The following is a 19,848-nucleotide window of genomic DNA, read 5'->3' as shown; positions in this document are numbered from 1 at the left end:
CCGATTCATGTAAATATATGTAGCGTGGTGTACAGAGGTTGTCATTGTCTGTAATGAAGTACCGTAATTTTCCATGTATAATGCGCAAAATTTTCATGATTTTTTCCCCTAAAATATAGGGGTGCGTATTATACATGGGTACAACAAGCCTTGAAAAAAAATCTTCCTCGATGAAAAACTTGAAATCACTCCTTTCTTCATGTTTGTTTCCAATCGCTCATCACTTTCAGTAATTCGTATTATAGCGTAATGCGCTGCCAATTAGCGGGAAGCGTGTTTCCAATTAACGAGAGTCGTATGCACAAGCACGCGATCTCCTGCTGAGTTGGTTTGTCGTTTGTACGCGAGCGAAATTAGGTCGCTCATAGGCAATCGCACGCGGCAATTCTGGCTAATTAATCGCGTCAACAACAGCCCTGAACAATCACATATCCATATACAAGAGGCGATGTGCGCAAGATAATCGCTTGCGTAATCAGTCGCATCGCATCTCCAACAGACCTGGTGCGCACGACATAACCGTGAGCCTGAGCAATCGCATCTGTAATAGACGCGGTTCCTGGGCCTAACTATCTCGCCGCCGGCCTCGCAGGCTTTGACTGCTATCTACTATCGTTTAAAGACAATTCCGTTCTATAATGATTAGCGATCGTTATGTCATGATTGTTCAACAGTGACATCGCAAAACAGAATGACATCGTTTACGAAAACGCAACTATTCATGTACTGAAATGCAGGGTGCGTACTATACAAGGGTGCAGGCTTTTTCCCAGAATTTGCATGCTATTTTAGGGGGGCGTACTATACTTGGAAAATTAGGGTACTTGTACTTTTTAGATGTGCTCGAGCCCACTTTAATAAATTGCACTTGCATAAATCTATGTCATTGCTTCTACCTCTGCTGCTGTACAAACGATGACTATGCACTTTATTTGCTTCTTACCTTATTTCTGCTTCAAAAATCGATACTGTTTTTCCACAGACGGCCTAGTTTTGGCGATGATTTGAGTTTCCTTGACGATGATTTTTTCCCGTCCACATCCAAAGCATGTAAGTGCGGTGCATCAGTTCGGGCTGATTTTTGTTATTATTGCCTGCAACATCTTTTCAATACAGCACCCTCTCAACCCGTTGGCCGTGGTAAGCAGAAACTGGCCGAGTCCGATTTGAATTCGACTTCATCGTCTGGAACGATGCCAGGACTCGATAATCCGAGGTATTTTAAGATTATTTACAAACAGTACAATGCCAGTCGTACATCGTATAAAAAATTATTTGGTATTTTTTCGAATATACCTTCTTCATTGTTCGATCATACCATCTTCGTTCGTGACGCGAGTTTACTCTTTCTAAACATTTCAGGCCAGACTTGAAGGTTGAGCCGACTTCAGCCAAGACGGGAACACCGGTAAATTGGATTCAGATTTGAATCACACTTTTTTCTGGGAAATCTTCTTACTAGGGCAATATAATTTTGACTAAAAAACGTTAGATTTTGACCTAAAAAACAAAATTTTGACGTTTTAACCTAAAAAACTGAATTTTTACCAAATTTTGACCTCATGTATGCAAATTAGGTGCTTTCGCACATAATGTTAAAATTTTGGGCTACTACTTATCTTGATGACTGTTTCGAACTGTCTGTCCTTACGAAGTAGTTTGACCTGAGAAAACGTTTTTGGCTTAAACAATGACAGTTTTTTCATGAAATAACTGGTATTTTAACGAAATCTGGCGCTATGAAGAATTCCAGTGGTTACATCACGTATTAGGGTAGAAAAAATTAAAGTTTGTTATAGTACATTGAAAGATACTTTCCTACATTCTCGGGTAAAGTGTCTGTCCTTACTAAGTAGCTTGCCGAGAACGTTCAACAACAGCAGTTGTTGGCTGGCAATACTTAAGTTGTGCGTAAACTGCTGGTGACAAACCGTGTTGCTTCATTCTGAAAATGCTTTCCACGTCACAATTTTTCATCATGCGCCTCTTGATAGAAGAACCATGCAATGCCCAAGCAATCTTGCTTCCGTTAAGATATTGCAGTATACGTTGACCATAACAGCATGTCAACCTATTTGTTTCATTTGGTCGTTTATGATTCACAATGAGCAGACAATGGACAAAGGTAACCCTATAAAGTAGGCTACAAGCTGTAAAATATCAAAGGATAAGTTCACCGACAGTGCAAAATCTACGATAGAAACGAAATGCAGAGGTCAAAAAAATTTGACTTTGTAAACAATTTTGACCTGTCAAAAAAAAATCGCCCTACTTATTACTATTTGATTAAGACTGACGAATACTATGTTCAATTGGATTGAGAATTATATCACAACATCATTACTGTAGAATTTTCCCTTGTTTTGAAAGATCGCTCAGTCAATCGCTTCCAAACCGCAAGCAACACCCAGCAGAATCGATCCAGGCCTGGCCAGGTGAAGTATTCTAGTATTTAGTATTCTATTTGGAATAGTTTTGTCAGTCTAGGAAATTGGTATTTCATCTTGTAATTGAATAGAACTTTATGACTTTAATTCTACTGCTGCTTGAGTAACAACGCTGGCTAATTTGACCACGTATGCTTATTAAAAATGTCGGTCGTCACAAGAATCGGGGACCATGTAACTGTATAGGCCTGTCATCTGCATGGGTTAGGCCTAATGTTTTACTACCTACACAGCACCCCACCGCTTGCGGCTGGCAGGAATTTGCAAAGGCCGAGAAGATCGACAGACTCGTCTCAACCTTCCGCCGAAAGCGATTCCAATTCCGTCACTCCAACCAACAGGCTTCCGAGCCATTCGCAAAAGATTTTCCAGACTCCAATAGCGTCCGTGCAAAGGTCTTTTGAGTTGAATGGTGAGAAGATTTTTTTACCCAAGGGTAAATTGTTGTTTACTTGTTTATCAAAATTTTGTTTTATTGCCTTTATCTTGGAAACAGTAGCATGGTAAGTAAAGAAGTAGATACTATGATAGTGATGACCTCTGCCTTGGTTTCCAGGCCTAGTTTGGCCTTGAGAACTGAAAATTTTCGAATGGGAGCAGAATTAGTCAAAAATCATATCTATTTGATTGAATAGTATATTCGTATTGAAATGAACCCGAATATTTTCGGCTGACACTCGTCGGGGGTAATCGTCGGCAAATAGTAGAGAATAGGAAAGAACATTTTATATCATCAGTCGTCTGTGCTTGTGCCAACAATATGAGTTCGTTTACCATCTAAAAATAGTACAATGAATTTTAGTGCTCTCTTTGCCCCGATTATTCGAAATTTCATGCCCCAGACGTCATATTTTGTGATACGATTGTTGATATGCAACATTCTTTTCAATTCTCTACTAGTTGCTGACGATTACCCCTGATGAGTGTCAGCCGAAAAATATTCGCGTTCATTTCAATATGAATATGCTATCCAATTGCATATTGAAGTTCTGCACCTCCAAGAACATCTTCATATATGTATTTAAGTTGTGAACGTGAGCAAAGCCTACTTGAGAGCTTAGCTACAGACCACCTTTGGTTAGAGTTGAAGGTTGAATTCAAACCCGTTCTGCTTATTTGCCATGTCGAAGGTTTTGCGATATTGGAAGGTACTCATTTCAGGTACATCTACAAATTACAACGATGACGCAGATCTGCAAACGCTCAAAGCACAGCTGGAACAGACAAGGGCTCTTCTACACAACGTAGAACTCGGCTACAAGGCCGATCTCGAAGTCATGAAGACGGCTCACGACACACAACTTGAGGTGGGTCCACGTGAGGGTTATTCAAATCTTGCTCGCTGAGCTGTTAAATGGTCAGGTTGCCTAACAAAACGATACACACCAAACTTCAATACAATCCAACTGATAATCGCGAAGCTATTACAGTTTTAAATTTTGAATTGAGTATGAAATCTTTGAAAATTTTGAGATTGATGCGTGGTTTACAAAAACGATCGAAAACAAATTTGACTCAATTCCAACCATTAGAAGCAAAGGTATTTGAGTTTTTCGTTGATAATTCTGAGATTACCCACCATCAATGCTATTTTTCAGATCCAAAATTTCCAACTGCAACAACTTCGCTTCTACTGGTTTGAATTGAATCAAATTTGCTTTGCATCGTTTATGTTTTTTATGAAGAACCTGTATCAATGAAATATTACAATATTCCAGCGTTTCTCAATTTTAGTGTTCATTCCATATTGATTTAATATTATTTAACATGTATTCAGATGCTGCGTTCGTCTTTCCATGATTTGAAATCTCGAGTCGACCGCGATCTCGATAGCGTCCGCGAGTCGTACTCTGCTCGTATCGAGGTATTACGAACAGCGATGAACTCTCAGTTGGAGTCTGACACGTCGAAGGAATGCGAGCATCAGAATGAGATTAAGAGGTCGGGAGATTTTTTCAGTTCGGCAGAGCTGATTTTGTCATGTGCTATCAGACTTACTGATTTGCTTGAGAGGTGTTGCTTTGTACTGTATCCGTTTCCAGTGAAGCATTTGAGATAGCAAATCATTCGAAATAGTACAAAATAGCATGCAGCATGATATGTTTCAAATTTAAGAGCTTCTTTAGGACTTCATTACAGTCTACAATCGCATATTATATTCATATTGAAATGAACCTCAATATTTTCGGCTGACACTCGTCAGGCGTAATTAGAGAGAACATTGTATATCAACAATGTTATCACAAAATATGACATCACAGGCATGAAATTTTGTTGCAAAGAGATCACTTAAGCCCGATTTACTATTTATATATTTATAGATGGTACATCCAAAGCCCAAAATATTCAAGTATCATAATAGTTTCAAAATAGCACATATTAGTATTCACAATAGTGATTCAATACATTGTAGGTCATAAGAGCAAGGCATTAAAATTAGCAACTTCAGAACTGAGCAGCGTTCTATATGGCAAATTTGTAATAAAGAAGCATTCAAAATAGTGAAACAGTCGGATTAATGAGTTATGGTTAGGTTTGTAGTTCGGTTTATGTCAGGGTCAGGTTGACTTGTGTTTGCCCATGTGTAAGATTAGGTCTCGCATGTCTTATTTTTAATGGCCCGCTGTCAGGAAACTCCTCATTTTCAACTCGCTATTTTAAATGTGTGATTCAAATTTTTGTTCGAAACAGATTACGGAATCTCCACCTGCAAGCGCTTGAAGATAGCCGACTCGACATGGAGACTCGCTACGACCGGTTGAAGCAAGTTCACGCAGCCGAGATTGAAACGATCAAGTCGTCCATGCATGACAAAAGGTGGGTCGTAAGTCGAGGGATTTTGTTGATTCATATTTTGCAACCACAGCTGAATCCGAATCTGCTGTGTTAATGAGTTACGGTATATCTACTGTTGTTCACGTAAGCATATTTTTTTGTTAAATCCCGAGCACTGGGACTCAACTTCAAGTAGAAGTAGCGATTTCTAAGATACTGGTATAGGCCTAGTTCTGCCTAAAATACTGGAAAAAGGAGAAGATGAAGTTTAAGAACAAGGTAGTATTGCTCGAAAATCTGCTAGGCAGACATGCCACTCCTAGCATCCCCTGGGTGTCTGGGTTTTTGTCCTTAAAATCTGGTTTTTTTTCAACGTCATATTCGTCAGGTTAATTTTACGTTCAAAAATCAAATATATATTAGATTAGTAAGATCGTAATGTTGTAAAATGCACAAGCTTCAGCTACCGATTGGCCGTTTGATGGCTGCATTGTCAATGGATTTCGTTGTATCGTAATGGCAGAGTCCTGAGAGACTATTTCACTACTAAAATGAGAGACCTTGACATGATGCGATCGAGCTTTATTGAATACCGACTTCCAGCTCGCAGAAAGTCGTGACTTGAATGCTAGTATAACTCGCCGTGTGGCGTGTATCAATAAATATAATAACTTAATAAGATCTCGGTTGCTTTCACAATTGCAAAGTAATAATTTTATTTATCACACGCCAGCTTTCGGAGGTACGAGCACCAATTATTTTCGTAGCAATATGCGTCAAAAGGAAAACGACAGATTTTTGTTGGATTTGCATTGTTAACCGAAAAATGTATAGTATGAACTTCTGTAGTTTCAATATCAAGGGCTAAAACTTGGCTCTATGACTGTATGACGGTAATTAATAACTGTCAGCCTCCATTTTATCAGCTATCTCGTAGAAATTTGAGTGAAATATAGGAAATGTAGGTTTTTATGGGTTTATTTAGCGTCCACATCTGGGTTTTTCCGAAATAACCCGGTGGCATCCCTGCTGCTAGGCGAAACCAATGTTCTAGTTCCCAACAGAATAATCTCTTGCAGTAAGTAGCTTTTCTCCAAAATTTGTGGAGTAGAAGTAAAAGTATCTTAACAACAAAACCTCTCAAGTTAGTAAGGCACTAAGTAAGCGCTACCAGGCAAAAACCCACATTCTACCTTAAAATATCGAAATCTTAGCAGTTTCTAAGTAGTTTTACTCCAAAATCTGTAGAGTAGAACTAAAAGTATTCGAAAGACATCACTCGCAGAATCGAGATCCTGAAAATTTCGAAGTGTTGCTTCAAAATTTGCTGATTGACAATAAAAGCATTCTAATGCTCAGCAAAACGAACATTTTGCTTTATACAACCGAAACTTTAAGAGGTATGAAGTTTTGCTCACAACTCTGTTGAGTAGAAGATTACATAGTGAAGAGGAAGCCAAAGTAGCCATTATTGATTCATTGGTATAAGTAACATGGATTTCTACTCGGATATAAGTGAGAGTATTAATTTCCAAGTAAGTAAAAGAGTAAAGTAAGTAAAAGAGTTGTATTAAAACCTGATAAGTAGAAGTGGCAGTACTCTAAAACCATGACCGCTTTAGTATGTAGTACAAGTAGGTAGTACTCGTGTACTCGAAAAGAAAAGTAGGAGCACTTCCTCACCGACCGCTCCGGGCGCTTTGAGGCCACTTCTGAAACTGTTTCTAAAACTGTTTTCAGAAACATCGAAACGATGACAGCGAAAGTGGACGAGTCCACGGGCAAATTGCAACAGCTTTCGTCCAAGTACGAGTCGGCGTATAAAGCGATGACTCAGCATTCCGAATCGATCACGCTCGGCAACAAGCAATTGATCTCAGGTTCTGCCTAATTTTGTTCGATATCAATAATAATAATACACCACAGAAATTGTTTACGATTGAATTTGAACTACTTTTGATTTCAATTATATTATTTTTTATTTGAATTCGAATTATATTTCGCATTTTTAAGGGTGCTGCGCCCTCTTTGTGATGTGGTTTTGATGAGTTGCTGATTTTTAGAAGAATTCTGGTTAGAGACTTTTTACCCAAGACTGCAGCCTAAATAGTTTGATGTGTTGTACGATTCCACTTCTACGTTAACATAATTTTAAACACCTAATCTTACTGCACCCCAACCATAAGCCTAACTGTATTGGAGCCCTAATTGTCAACGTAGATACACAGAGTTTCATGGCGAATATAGTTGATGATAACTTGCAACACCATAAATTTTGAAATGTTCATGAGGAACAAATAATTGACCCAGAATCTGTTTCTTGCATCCTATACCATGAATCCCATTCGGTATTCTTCTATTCAGTTGTTCAGAACCAGCTTTCCCAGCAGCAAAGGTCAACGTCCGATACCAACATGCAAGTACAGCAGACCGTGTCCAGGTAACTTTCGGTCGTGAACTCTGTAATGCCTCGCTAACGACTTCGTCTCGTAGGTTGGAAGGTTTGGTGTCTGAGATGAATCGGAAATTCGAAGAGCAGCATTACGCGGTTCAGGTACGCTACGATACTTTTGAGTAGGGCCCCAAACAGATATTTGGCGGATACCGATATTTCCTATATATCATATGCTAACAAAGTACTTGTACTCTGCATGCGCAACCTGTTCAAGAGGTTGTTTTAGACTTCTTCTGCTTAACAGCAGGGTTGTAACCAAGTCACAAGGTGCCAAGTCACAAGGCAATCTCACTTATATAGTTTTGACTCGAGTCAAGTCGAGTCATTTTCAATTCACCACCGAGTCAAGTCCGAGTCCAAATCAGTGAGCAGAGGGTAGAGTCCGAGTCAAGCCATTGGGTTCATTGTTCAGTTTTGAGTTCAATCCGGTGCAACCCAATTTTTTCAACTCTGATCGAGTGATATAGAATGGCTCGCGCTGACAATACAGTAATTTTCCTCAGTCTTAACAGTTTCTGGCCCTCTTTTCCAAGTATCAGGACTGACAGACGAAATTACAATAATGTGGTGACTTTACTATTCTTCAAAGTAGCAATGAAATGTCTGTCTTGGCCGTCCTAGTCTCAGGTCATATGAATTTGTTTGAGTCATTCACAATGACTAGAGTACAAGTCGAGTTAGTACAAAAATTGTGTCGGGTCATTTTATGCAATGAAAAATGATTCGAGTCAAGTCTGGTCATCGAAAAATCCCGTTCACGACCTGCTCGAATGGAGTTAAACGTGAATTTTCCAATAACCTACAATCATTGTGGTAGTATTGAATAGAATTTCGCTCATTGCCGGATACGTACTTGGATTTGTGGTGATTCGAAATAAATCCTGCATTAGGAATTTTACTAAAATCTTGAATCTGGAATGTGGATTGGATTTGATAATATTTGTTGCGGTTATCGCTGATTGATATTTTTTTGTCTGCAGTCTTCTCATGGTTTGCTGAGATCAGCGCTGGCGGCCTTGGAAGAGGAACGGAAGCAATTCCTGCAGCAGATAGCGCTGGAACGTGAACACCTACGAAAAGCTCACGTATGTTTGCTTAGTATTTGTCGTCATACTGCTGTTAACCATGAGGCGTACATTAACCAAGTGCTACTTTTTCCGAGTAATCAAATAAGTTTAACCTGCTTGCGTTACTTACTGATACGTTTTTAGCAAAGCACCCCACTTTTTAAACGTTGGATACTGCAATGTAGGATATAAGGTTTGCCAACTTGCACCATTTGTTCATGTTTTTTATTTTGACTAATGCCACTTGGACTCGACAGATTTGAGGGCAAAACTGCTCGCTTTTTTAAACTTTAGATACTGTAACTTAGAATGTAGGTTTTTCGTACTTGCGACACATGCACAAGTCGTTTTGTTATTGGACTTCTTCCAGTACTGCTCGGCAGATTCTGGGGTACCGTACATTTGGAACTATTAATTTTTAGAGCAGAATTTAGTCTTCTGATTAATTTCATTGTGTTTATGGATGAAATTATGAAAAACGTGCAAAATTGCATTTGTATAGCCAGTATAGGCTAACTGAATGTCTGATTTGTATTCCAGAGAGAGCTGGTTTCGGTGCAGAGCGATTTCCAACGCGACGCGCAGGAGGAACACGCCAAGCTGTTACGGGAGGCGAAAAATCTCACGAGCGCTACCGAGAGGTTTGAAGAATCCAGAACGCTGATGACGGATCGATCAGCTCGAAGGAACAGAGAGCATGATGACGCCATTGCGATTCTCAACGCTGAGAAGACGGAGTTCTCCAAAAAGCAGGCACAGGTACTAAGGACTTTCAAATCCGTACCAAAATTTAAATTTAATTTGAATAGTATATTCCTATTGAAATGAACCCGAATATTTTCAGCTGACACGCGTCAGGGGTAATCGTCAGCAACTAGTAGAGAATTTGAAAGAACATTGCATATCAACGATCGCGCCACAAAATATGACGTAACCAGCATGAAATTTCGAATGAAGCGTTCAATGTATTTTGATAAAAATCAACTCCAAGGCATTCAAATATACCAACTGAGGCTGTGTCAACAAAAGAAGTTTGTGTACCATCTAAAATGGTACGTTGAAGGCTCTCTAATTAGAAATTTCACGCTGGTGACGTCATATTTTGTGATACGATTGTTGATATGCAATGTTCTTTCCAGTTCTCTACTAGTTGCTGAAGACTACCCCTGACGAGTGTCAGCCAACATGAATATACTATTCAACTGTATATTGAAATTCTGGACTCCGAGAAGCTCTTTAAACCGCATTTTGTAAGATGTCCATATCCTGTTATGAATGTTTTTTAAAACTTGATATACATCTCCAACTTCGAAAATTGTAAAGCAATAGAAAATTTTAGCCCTAGTCCAAAACATGAAAATGACAATATTACGAATATGAGGCATTCTATATCACTCAAGCAGAGTTGAGAAAAGTGGGATGAATTGAAAATTGAAAACTAAATAGTCAACATAATGACTTGGACTCAGACTCTAGTCAAACACCATGACTCGGACTTGACTCTCTACTAGCAGACTTGGAGTCAAAAAACTATAAAACTGAGATTGACTTGTAACTCGGAACCTTGTGACTTGGGTACAACCCTGGCACTCGTATCATTCAAAATAATACACAATTCAGATTAGAGTACTCACATCCTTGTGTCCAACCCTAATCGTAACCTGACTAGTTCAAATCAGTTTTTTTCGAATCCAAAAGACCTCAGAATTTAAACAAAAGTCCATATCCTGGTTAAGACTAAAACTTCATCCGAAAGAAAGCACGAAAATCGTGTACCATTGGAAATTACGCATCTTAATCCAGCCTGAAAACATTACAAATCTTAGTCAGTTCCTGTATCGGCCAAAATATTCAAATTCTTTTTCAGTTTGAAGCCGAAAGCGCCAAGCTCGACTTCCAGAGGGAGCATCTCGTGCAGGAGCTGCGGAAATTCGAGAAGGAGAAGGAAACTTTGCTGCAAATCAGGGGCGTCTTGGAACGGAAACAACATGAAATAGATTCTATCGCTCGGGTGGGTACATAAAAGTTTTTCAAATTGAATATTATGTATTCACATTGAAATAAACATGAAATTTTTGGCTGCCGCTCGTAAGGGGTAAGCGTCAGCGACTAGTAGAGAATTGATAACATCTTTTGACCTTCAGAAAAAGCAAGAGAACGAAGCCGGAGTGGCTAAGATCAACGCCGGGGCTCGTCAGCTCGAAGAAGAGAGAAACAGGACGTTGGCGGAGATTCAAAACGAGAGAGAGGAACTCGCTCATCAACGGCAACTCATAACCGAGGTGAAATTTTTTCTTTGTGCTTTGGGATACAAATTTTGTGATGCTGAGTCCCTTTTTTCCTGAGCCTCGAGCGGATATTGCCGACGTAGCCAGCGTTGTTAGTCAAGGCGAAATAGAAGTAATACCAATCATTGCTTGATTTCAAGTTGGCAATTTCCTAAACAGTCCAGAGGTACTTCATGCCAACTTGAAAATTTAAGGTCTGTAAAGAACTCCAGTAAGTAGGTTTTGATAGAAATCGAAGTAATACTAATTCTCGATTACAAGGAGTACTGGCGTTTTCCAAAACAGTACTACGGTTAACAATTTCGGGTGAATGTAAAGAATTAAGGTTTGAAAAGTACTCAAGTAAGAATTATTGTTGAGTAGATTTTTTCAAGTAGTCTTTGAAAATTCAAGTCGAATACACGTACACAGCGACATATCAAAGCTAGGCTATTTCGTGAAAGTAGAATATAAAAGACCTCAATTGTGCTTGAGTGATTAGTTGATTTTATAGACTGGTCGCTTACTTCTAGCTGTAAATTGCTGCTCAATTACAAGTAGAAGGACTCAAGCAGGGTTGTAGCCAAGTCACTCTCACTTTTATAGTTTGGATTCGAGTCAAGTCGAGTCATTTTCAATTCACCACCGAGTCAAGTCCGAGTCCAAGTGAGCGAGCAGAGGGTCGAATCCGAGTCATGGTATTATGACTCGAGTACGAGTCAAAGTCATTGTGTTGACTGCTCATGCTCAATTCTGGGTTAAACTCTTGTAAAACCCACTTTTTAAAACTCTGTTTGGTGCTATTGAATGGTTCGCATTTTTGATATAGGCCTACTATTTTTCTCACTTTTAGCAGTTTCTAGTCTCATTTTCAAGTACCAGTAGACGGATTCCCAATGGTTTGATTTAGTGATTACTTTACTTTTCCTGAAACTACAATGAAATGTCGGTCTTGGCCGTCGGAGTCTCGAGCCCACGTCGAGTCAATACACAGATTGACTCAAGTCGAAAAATTTCCGAATTTTGAGAAAATTCTGGAATCAAGTCCAGTCGTTATAAAATCTTGACTCGAGTCATTACAGCCCTGGGCCGGAGTAAGTTGTTACGAAATGTAGACTTGGTTGAGGGGTCATATAATTTTTATTTTTAGTAATTATTCAGTGGTGGTTACTTCAAAAATTGCAAAATCCATCTCCGACAATTTTCGTAAGCGCATTCAGTTACCCCGATACAGAGGCTTTTTTGCTCAGTCGTGCTAATTGCACTCGGAAAACTGATGCTAACATATCCCAAAACTACCTTCTATCCTACAAAATGCACAGTTTGAAAAGAAGGTAATTACCCAAGCAGTAAAGTAGGCATAATAACTTGCTTGTGTACTCTGAGAAATATGCTTCGTTGGATATTTTTGCCATTCACCGTTTCCGACTCGAATAATTCTAGGAACGAAAGGCTCTCGCTCACGAACGAATGTCCGGATCTACTTATTCTCCTAAAAACGCCTTCAACTCCCCAGCCGCGGGCACCAATCGACCCTTACCTTCGACGCCTACCCAGCGTAGAATCACGGCCCCCCACCCAGGCAGCCCGGACCTCGGGGGCAATCCTGGGCTCGTGCTATGGAGACATTCGGCTAGGAAGGTTGGTTCTGTACACTGCCCTAGTGTAGGAATGATATATTGCTATACTCATCTCCCTATAAATTGATAATTTTAGTAGTTTGAAGAGACTCAGTGAGGTGCAGATCTTCAATATATTCATAATAAAATAAACCCGTATGTTTTCGCCTGACACTCATCAGGGATAATCGTCAGCAAATATAATAGAGAATTAAGAGTTGCTGGCGATAACCCGTTAGTATCAGCCGATAATATTCAGGTTCATTTTAATAGGAATGTATTATTCCATCATTGAAGTAAACTTTTAAGCGTTATCCCTATGTGACACAGGAAGCGGTTCGATTAAAGATTTCAGAGCTAGAGAGCGTTGAAAATAGAGAATCTTACTTGTAGAAGTAATGCTATGAATTTCTAGTCCAAGTGTAAATTAGTCCATTGTTGCAATATTATATTAATATCATTAATAATATGATCTTTGATCACAGTGAAACTGGTAGCGCTATTTATCATTTGCCCACTCTATTTCCCGGACCCCCGGTATCGGGACCGTTCGGAAATTTCAATGCCGGAATGCCTTTTCAGGATCAAAGTTTTCTGGAAGACGAAAAATTCTTCTTGGAATCGGTCTCGAGATCGCCCAACGCCGGTGACGAGATTTGACAACTTTTGCTCCAAAGTCGACATCTCACTCGCTAGCTGCTAAATAGAAAAATTATCCGTGGTACTCTATAATGCATCTTTATTTTTGTCGGTAGCACATTTTTTTATATCGAATACAAAGTGGTGTTCGGTTGAAGCTTGTCTACAACGCCTAGCCTGTGATTCGATTTTCATTTCTTCTTTTACATGAAATATATATTTTCTATCTATGTGTGATCGGGGAGAAGGAACAGAAGCGACGTAGGAGTTGTTGATGCTGCTTAATCAAGGGCACCGAATTACGGTTGTCATTTTGGTAGTGGGCCTTGCCGCCATGTCCAGTAAATAATCTATTCTATCCAAATTGTAGACACGGTATGTATTATTGTCCTTGATGTTTATACTGCAGGTACACGTACTCGTGATACACATGTGCTCGATCTCCGATTCATTTGCATACCATGAGTGCGCTAACCAGGGTAGGTGCAGATATAGGCTCTGTATTAGGGATGGTGTGAACGCGAGGTTCGCGTTCTGTGTGTGAGCCTCGGAAATTTAGAGGGTCACGTTCACAAATGAACCTTGGTAGGTTCTGTCTGCACTGTGAACCTTTTTCACATTTATTGCAATCAATTGAATTGATATCGTTGTCTGATGTAAAAACTCTAGGTCGGTGGTTCTCAACCTTTTTGGCTTCGCGGACCACTTTTGACCCTCGCGGACCCCCTCAAGTTTTAGTTCAATTTTAGCTCTATTATGGTGCAACCTACATCTGTCTTGAGCAAATATGAACTGTAGGCTTGTGATAAACAACAAAATCATGATTTTTCTTGAAAATAACATCGTAGGCCTACTATTTATGTAGAAATTGGTAGACTTTTATTATTTCAAAGCTAATTTTTCTGCTGTATTTCTTGAAGTACGGTCGTGTCTTGCAAATCCGCGTCCTCGTTTTGATATGAGTGAGGAGGCGGGCCGAAAACCGTTTCCGCGAATATAGATGGAGGCTAATGCAGTATTAACGCATAACGCTTCCGACGATACTTTTGGTGTGATCGCAACATTTATGGCACCAAAATGAAAAAAACATATATTTTATGGACATATAACCTCCAGCATTTAGCGCAGGGACGAGCAACATACGGGCCGCGGGTTGGATCCCACCCGCAACAGCATTTTGATCGGCCCGCAGAGAGTTCCTACCGTCAAAGTGAAAGCCTAATCTAATAGTATAGACCAGTGCTCTTCAACCTTTTTCGGAGTGGTACACCCTTTTAACGTTTGCTCAAAACTCGTACACCCCTGTTCATTAGGGGTCTTCAAAAATGACTTTTTTTCTCAAATCGTACTGGCTACTTGATAAAATTGTTAGGTTACCTAATTTAAGCCTACACACCAAATTTGGTTCGATTCCAACCAGTAGCCGCATTGCTACGGGAAAAATAAATAACGAAAAATTTGAAATTTTTCTGTTCACCCGATGAAAGTATTATGTTGTCTATGAAAACGATGTTCTTCAAATTTGGTTCAATTCCAACCAGTAGAAGCGGAGTTATTGCCGTCAAAAATTTGGATTTGAATAAAATAGTATTTGGTCACAGACGAGTCTATTCGCCGCCAGTTAGGCCGCCTGTCACGCAAATTGGAATTTATTTCGTGTCAGCCCCAAAACAGCATGACATTACGAACGATAATCAACCTAAATGTAACAGTATTGGGGAGAGAATAGGTAAAGCTACTGCTGCAGAAGCGGTAATTCAGATCAGCGATGATAGCAGGCGCACCAGCCTACTGCGTATCAGGCCTGCTCCACACCACACACAGTCGACAGAAGCACATGGGCTGCATGAAATGTCAGTAACCTCAGATCCTATGTCGCTATACACAGTCTATTGTCGCTAATTTGCATCACTAGTAACAAAATATTAAATTACAAATGTATGGCGAAATATTGGACATAACATCGGCATTTTAAAACAAAAGGGTTTCGATTTCATCATGGATGCTGTTTCGACCCTGGCTGGCTACGTCACTTTTTTATTTTCATTGCGGTATTTATTAACGTCGGGTATGAAGTACCGATTCAAGAAGTCTGAGCTATCGCGGCGGTTTCCTCAAAAATCACTAAAAGACAAATGACTAGCTGAACACATGTTTGTTAACTGCATACTTTCCAACACCAAACGGAGCCATTGGTCTATTGCCGACGGCTAAATGATTACGGGAGATTTTGCTTATGACATCACAATCAAACGGTGTACAGTATTACACTTGAGATAACATCATACCATGCTTTTTGACGCTATTTCACATCTCCGCTGGGTGTACGTTATGTGAGACCGCTTTTCCCGCCTAGGCGCGCGAAGCGCGAATAATTTCAGTAATTCAAGAATGTAATCGGGCAATATGATCGGGAATTACATATATATTGCTATCAATTTTGATCCTCTCTCTGCTCACGTAATCAGATTTACCCGTAGAGCTGAGCGAAGTCTGTTTTAAAATTGTAGGACATCCCAATAATAATTAGACATCTTTGGGCGTATACCCGTTGGCAGGAACTAAACAGCACTTCGTCAGCCCCGCCCCCCCACAATAACTTGGGTTTTGGGTTCTCATAGGGTGATAAACCGACCCCTCATCACAGTGTTCGCTTTTGTCGAGAAATTTGCTGCACTGTTTAGTGTGCCAGCTCGAAGCGCGAAAATTTTCGATAATTCATGATACAATCGGCCAATAAGATTGCATTGCATATATATTGCTATCAATATCTTGTCCTCTCTGCTCATGTTATCAGATTTACCGGAAACTGTAGGGCCCATAAATAATAATTAAACATTTTCGGGTGGGCGGACCCGTTGGTATGACTTCGTTACATGATTTTATTTCGTGACCTCCTGTCTGCTATATCAAAAATATAAAATTGCTCTAACGTACTAAACTAAAAGACGCATACGATTTCAAATTGGTATTTCTTCACTGGCATATATTTTTTTCTTGCTGGATGGTATTTGTCTTCTGAGGTTCAGATTGCCAAGACAGGAACATATGGCGCCAGTCATTTAGGCGCCTCTGGACAATTTAACCTATTATTTGGTATATATAACGAAGTTTTCGGTCTGCGTAAGGGCAGTCCGTTTCGGCCAAGCTTTTCGCACTGCCGATCGTTCTGGCACACTTCTTGGAGTCGCATGTAATAAGTACTAAATCATTATATATCTTGGTGCGTGGTGACGTGTTAATGGCCAACGCCGATATGTCCATTTCTATAAATGTTGCGTGTTTTTTCTTGGGGTAAGAGTACCAAATAATGAACATAATTGGCGAAAAATTTTGGAAAAAATTGCATAAATTAAAAAAAAAATACGCTATAATTTATGTTAATTCACGAAATAATTTGGGGCCCCCTTCGAGCTCACCCCCCCCCCCATTGGGGGGTTTGGGGCGTGGCAGTTACGGTGCTGCATGCTCATTAACCTGTGCGTCAACCTGTCCTGACCCATAAACCTGCCTTTGTGATAGCTAGCCATCGGCTCATTGTAATTCGGATCTGGTACACCCCTGTACACCCCATCCGAGTGGTACACCCTTTGCAAATTCTGGTACACCCTAGGGTGTACGACCACCCCGGTTGAAGAGCACTGGTATAGACACAGTTTATGCGCCAAATAATGGAACCATGTTTTCCAACCTGAGAAAGACTGTCATGAAACGACTTGTTCTGTTCGGGTTTACAATATATTTACGAGCAAGCATTTTCGACCATGAGCAATTGAACATTAACAAGACAAGGCTGCATACCAATATAACTGGTGATATAAATTTCAAGGTTGGAGCGTAATGCTTTGATAGCAACGAAACACTCCTTGTTCATCAAAAAACAGCTTTGTAGATAGGACATCCGCAATAAGAATGCACCAAATCTGATAGTCGAGCTTCAAAAGCAGCATCGTCCGATTTATGACGACTGTCAGCCGACAATATTCGGGTTCATTTCAATATGAATATACTATGCCATATAGGCGCCGACTTACAAGGTGGCGCAGCCACCTCGTCACCATATTTACGAGGTGGCGGCCACCTCGTGCGAAATGCTTAAACGCCCAAGTTGTTCGTGACCAGTAATTAGTAATCAGACGAATCGATGCGACCTCGTTAGAGACGTCTTCGTTTCTGATACGCGCGTGCGCCAGGAGCGTAGCCACGGGGTTTCGGGGTTCGAATCCCGCTGTTTGAAAGGCGAAACCCCGTCAATTTGAAATGAACATTCTAACTCCAATATCAAGTTGCAATTCAATAATTGTGTTATCAGTGTTCCGCGCGGCCGATTTGCGAGCGGCAGGTTTTCAGTTAGCGCGAAGAGTCTGTGATGATATCCCGTCGAGATGGTCGCGAAATTAGGTCAGTCATTCCCGTGTGCATGGCAATTGCCGCTACATGATTTATCGCATCTCGAATGAGCCTGATTCCGCTGGCTTGAACAATCGCATCTGCAATAGGCCAAGTTCAAACTATGACATCGCTTGTCTGCGCAATCGCATATGCATTGACGGCTTCTGCCTGGTGTGCACGATATCACCGTGTTGACGATTATACGCGTACGATAAGCTTGTCGACGAGTCCGGAAGTGCTGTGAAATAGCGACTCCCTGATCTGTCGTGAACAATTAAATACACGCGCTTATCAATGCGTCCTACATGTTATGTAGCCTCGGAGACGATGCAAGTCAAGATGTACGAGTTTTCATGGAATATGTGCTACGATGACGCCGATTTCAGGTGGTTCAAGCCTTACCTCTTTTATAACTCAAGCCTTTACACACAGCTTCTGATGGTTATGTTCGAATGTTCAAGTATTATCGAAAATCAATTATGCATGTACGCACGCGTCTGCGGACATTCGATTTCATACAGATGACTCTTTAATCAGAATCGCTAATCAGCATTTACTTAACGGCATTTTGTCCAAGCCATCGGGAAGTAGGAGCCAAAGCATGCTAGGTCCGAGACGCGGTAGTTAGGTTAGCGATATCTTACGTACTAGGCCTATTGCAGATGCGATTGTGTAGGCCAGCGATGATATCGTGTGCACCAAGCCTATGCCGATGCGATTTTGTAAGCCAACGATAATATCGTGCGCACCGGGCCTATTGCAGATGCGATTATTCAAGCCTGCGGAATCAGGCTTGTAGGTGACGCGATAAATCAGGCTAGCAACAATTGCCGAGCGCAGGGCAATGTATGACCGAATTTCGCAATTCTCACAGCGGGAGACCGTGTCGCGTTACATTGCGACGTGTAATACCTACTGACGAATCTCGCTTATCGTCGACACGCCTTTCGTTAATTGGTCGCGCGTAATACTGAATACGACTGACTGGGGTTTCGACCCCCGAAACCCCCTGGCTACGCGCCTGGATGTACTCCAAAATGCTTAGCGAACGTAAATCGGGAAATGCACTAATGCGCCAAAATCACCGTTTTAATCACTGATCACTGCAAACAATTGCCGCGATGCGAGCTTCTCAACGCGAAGCCAGACACCACAAGAGACAATTGCTGATTGGCAGCGCGATTTCGCGTTTGTAATCATCATTATTGTCGGTTTGCAACCTCGTATTCGAGAGTTGTCGTGTGTTACTTGAGAACTTGCTAGGCCAGTGCGTAGTGCATTTCGTAACTCACACGAAGGATTGCGCGTTGCTAACGTAGCGACGCCTGACGGAATAAATCGTCGGACGAACCTCGTACCGTTGCAAGACTCTACTAATGATAGTGCATGGCCGGCAAATGGTTTAACGTGGCATGTAGTAAAATGCGTTCAAGTGCGACGATGACGTCATCAACAGGGAGCAATTATGACGTCACAAAACTTCGCAACCTCTTAAAAAAATAAAAGTCGGCGCCTATGTACTATGCAATTGTATATTGAAGTTCTGTACCTCCAAGAAGCTGTTCAAATAGTGGTTATGTCTATCGCAGGATAAAATGGATTTCGTGGCGAGGTTTTAATCCCTGCATTGGTACAAATTTCAAACGACTGTTTACTAATTTGATGAGACTGACAACTTCAAATCGAGAAGACATAACGAAGTCCCCCTGATTGACCTTACTATCTCCATATTTTTATTTTGTCAACAAACCCCAACAAAACGTCTCTAAACAGCAATATCTTTGTATCGGCAAGTTATTGGAAAATTGGCAATGAAAATGAATTTCCACACTACGATAGTTCATGTCAAACGATTATTATGATGATATGAGTCATGAGGTTTTAGCAGTTGTGGTGCGAAACCGCCTCATGCTTTCTCAAATTAATAAATAAATTAAAAATTACGTTATCAACAATTTTAAAAATTTAGAGGTCTCGCGGACCCCCTGAAATTGCTTCGCTGACCCCCGGTTGAGAACCACCGCTCTAGCAGGCGTACGGGGTCAATATTGATTTTATTGTATCATAAAAACAAAATCCGTGCTATTGGGGTGTTGGCTACTGCCGTATATAACTTTGTTTAAGGGGTGATATCGGTAGCAAAGTACAGAAATCCGTTTTACTCTCTGCTCGATATCAACGTATAGC

At 40.6% G+C, this 19,848-nt stretch overlaps 2 protein-coding genes across 3 annotated transcripts in view; one reads left to right on the top strand and one right to left on the bottom strand.

Annotated features, from left to right (window-relative positions):
- LOC145436234 (uncharacterized) overlaps window positions 1–19,848 on the top strand; it is a 52,083-nt gene that overhangs the window by 4,796 nt on the left and 27,439 nt on the right. The window contains exons 8-24 of one of the 2 annotated variants that reach the window (XM_080313591.1): window positions 983–1,050; window positions 1,117–1,216; window positions 1,363–1,408; window positions 2,371–2,435; window positions 2,681–2,859; window positions 3,609–3,754; window positions 4,225–4,388; window positions 5,139–5,264; window positions 6,963–7,102; window positions 7,587–7,662; window positions 7,716–7,776; window positions 8,658–8,762; window positions 9,285–9,503; window positions 10,612–10,755; window positions 10,889–11,026; window positions 12,455–12,652; window positions 13,213–13,503. In XM_080313591.1, coding sequence (XP_080169717.1) covers window positions 983–1,050; window positions 1,117–1,216; window positions 1,363–1,408; window positions 2,371–2,435; window positions 2,681–2,859; window positions 3,609–3,754; window positions 4,225–4,388; window positions 5,139–5,264; window positions 6,963–7,102; window positions 7,587–7,662; window positions 7,716–7,776; window positions 8,658–8,762; window positions 9,285–9,503; window positions 10,612–10,755; window positions 10,889–11,026; window positions 12,455–12,652; window positions 13,213–13,290 — 2,053 coding nt within the window. In that variant the 3' untranslated portion in view covers window positions 13,291–13,503. Of the gene's footprint in view, window positions 1–982; window positions 1,051–1,116; window positions 1,217–1,362; window positions 1,409–2,370; window positions 2,436–2,680; window positions 2,860–3,608; window positions 3,755–4,224; window positions 4,389–5,138; window positions 5,265–6,962; window positions 7,103–7,586; window positions 7,663–7,715; window positions 7,777–8,657; window positions 8,763–9,284; window positions 9,504–10,611; window positions 10,756–10,888; window positions 11,027–12,454; window positions 12,653–13,212; window positions 13,504–19,848 lie in introns of those variants that run through there. The other variant, XM_080313592.1, reaches the window with a different exon arrangement.
- The window catches only part of LOC145436242 (uncharacterized), a 46,711-nt gene that overhangs the window by 8,291 nt on the left and 18,572 nt on the right, over window positions 1–19,848 (bottom strand). The gene's annotated exons all lie outside the window — the stretch shown is intronic.

Source organism: Botryllus schlosseri, chromosome 3, assembly GCF_051294905.1.
Source record: "Botryllus schlosseri isolate E-star chromosome 3, Bs_hap1, whole genome shotgun sequence".
Taxonomy (NCBI): domain Eukaryota; kingdom Metazoa; phylum Chordata; class Ascidiacea; order Stolidobranchia; family Styelidae; genus Botryllus; species Botryllus schlosseri.
This window is presented reverse-complemented; position numbering and strand designations above follow the sequence as displayed.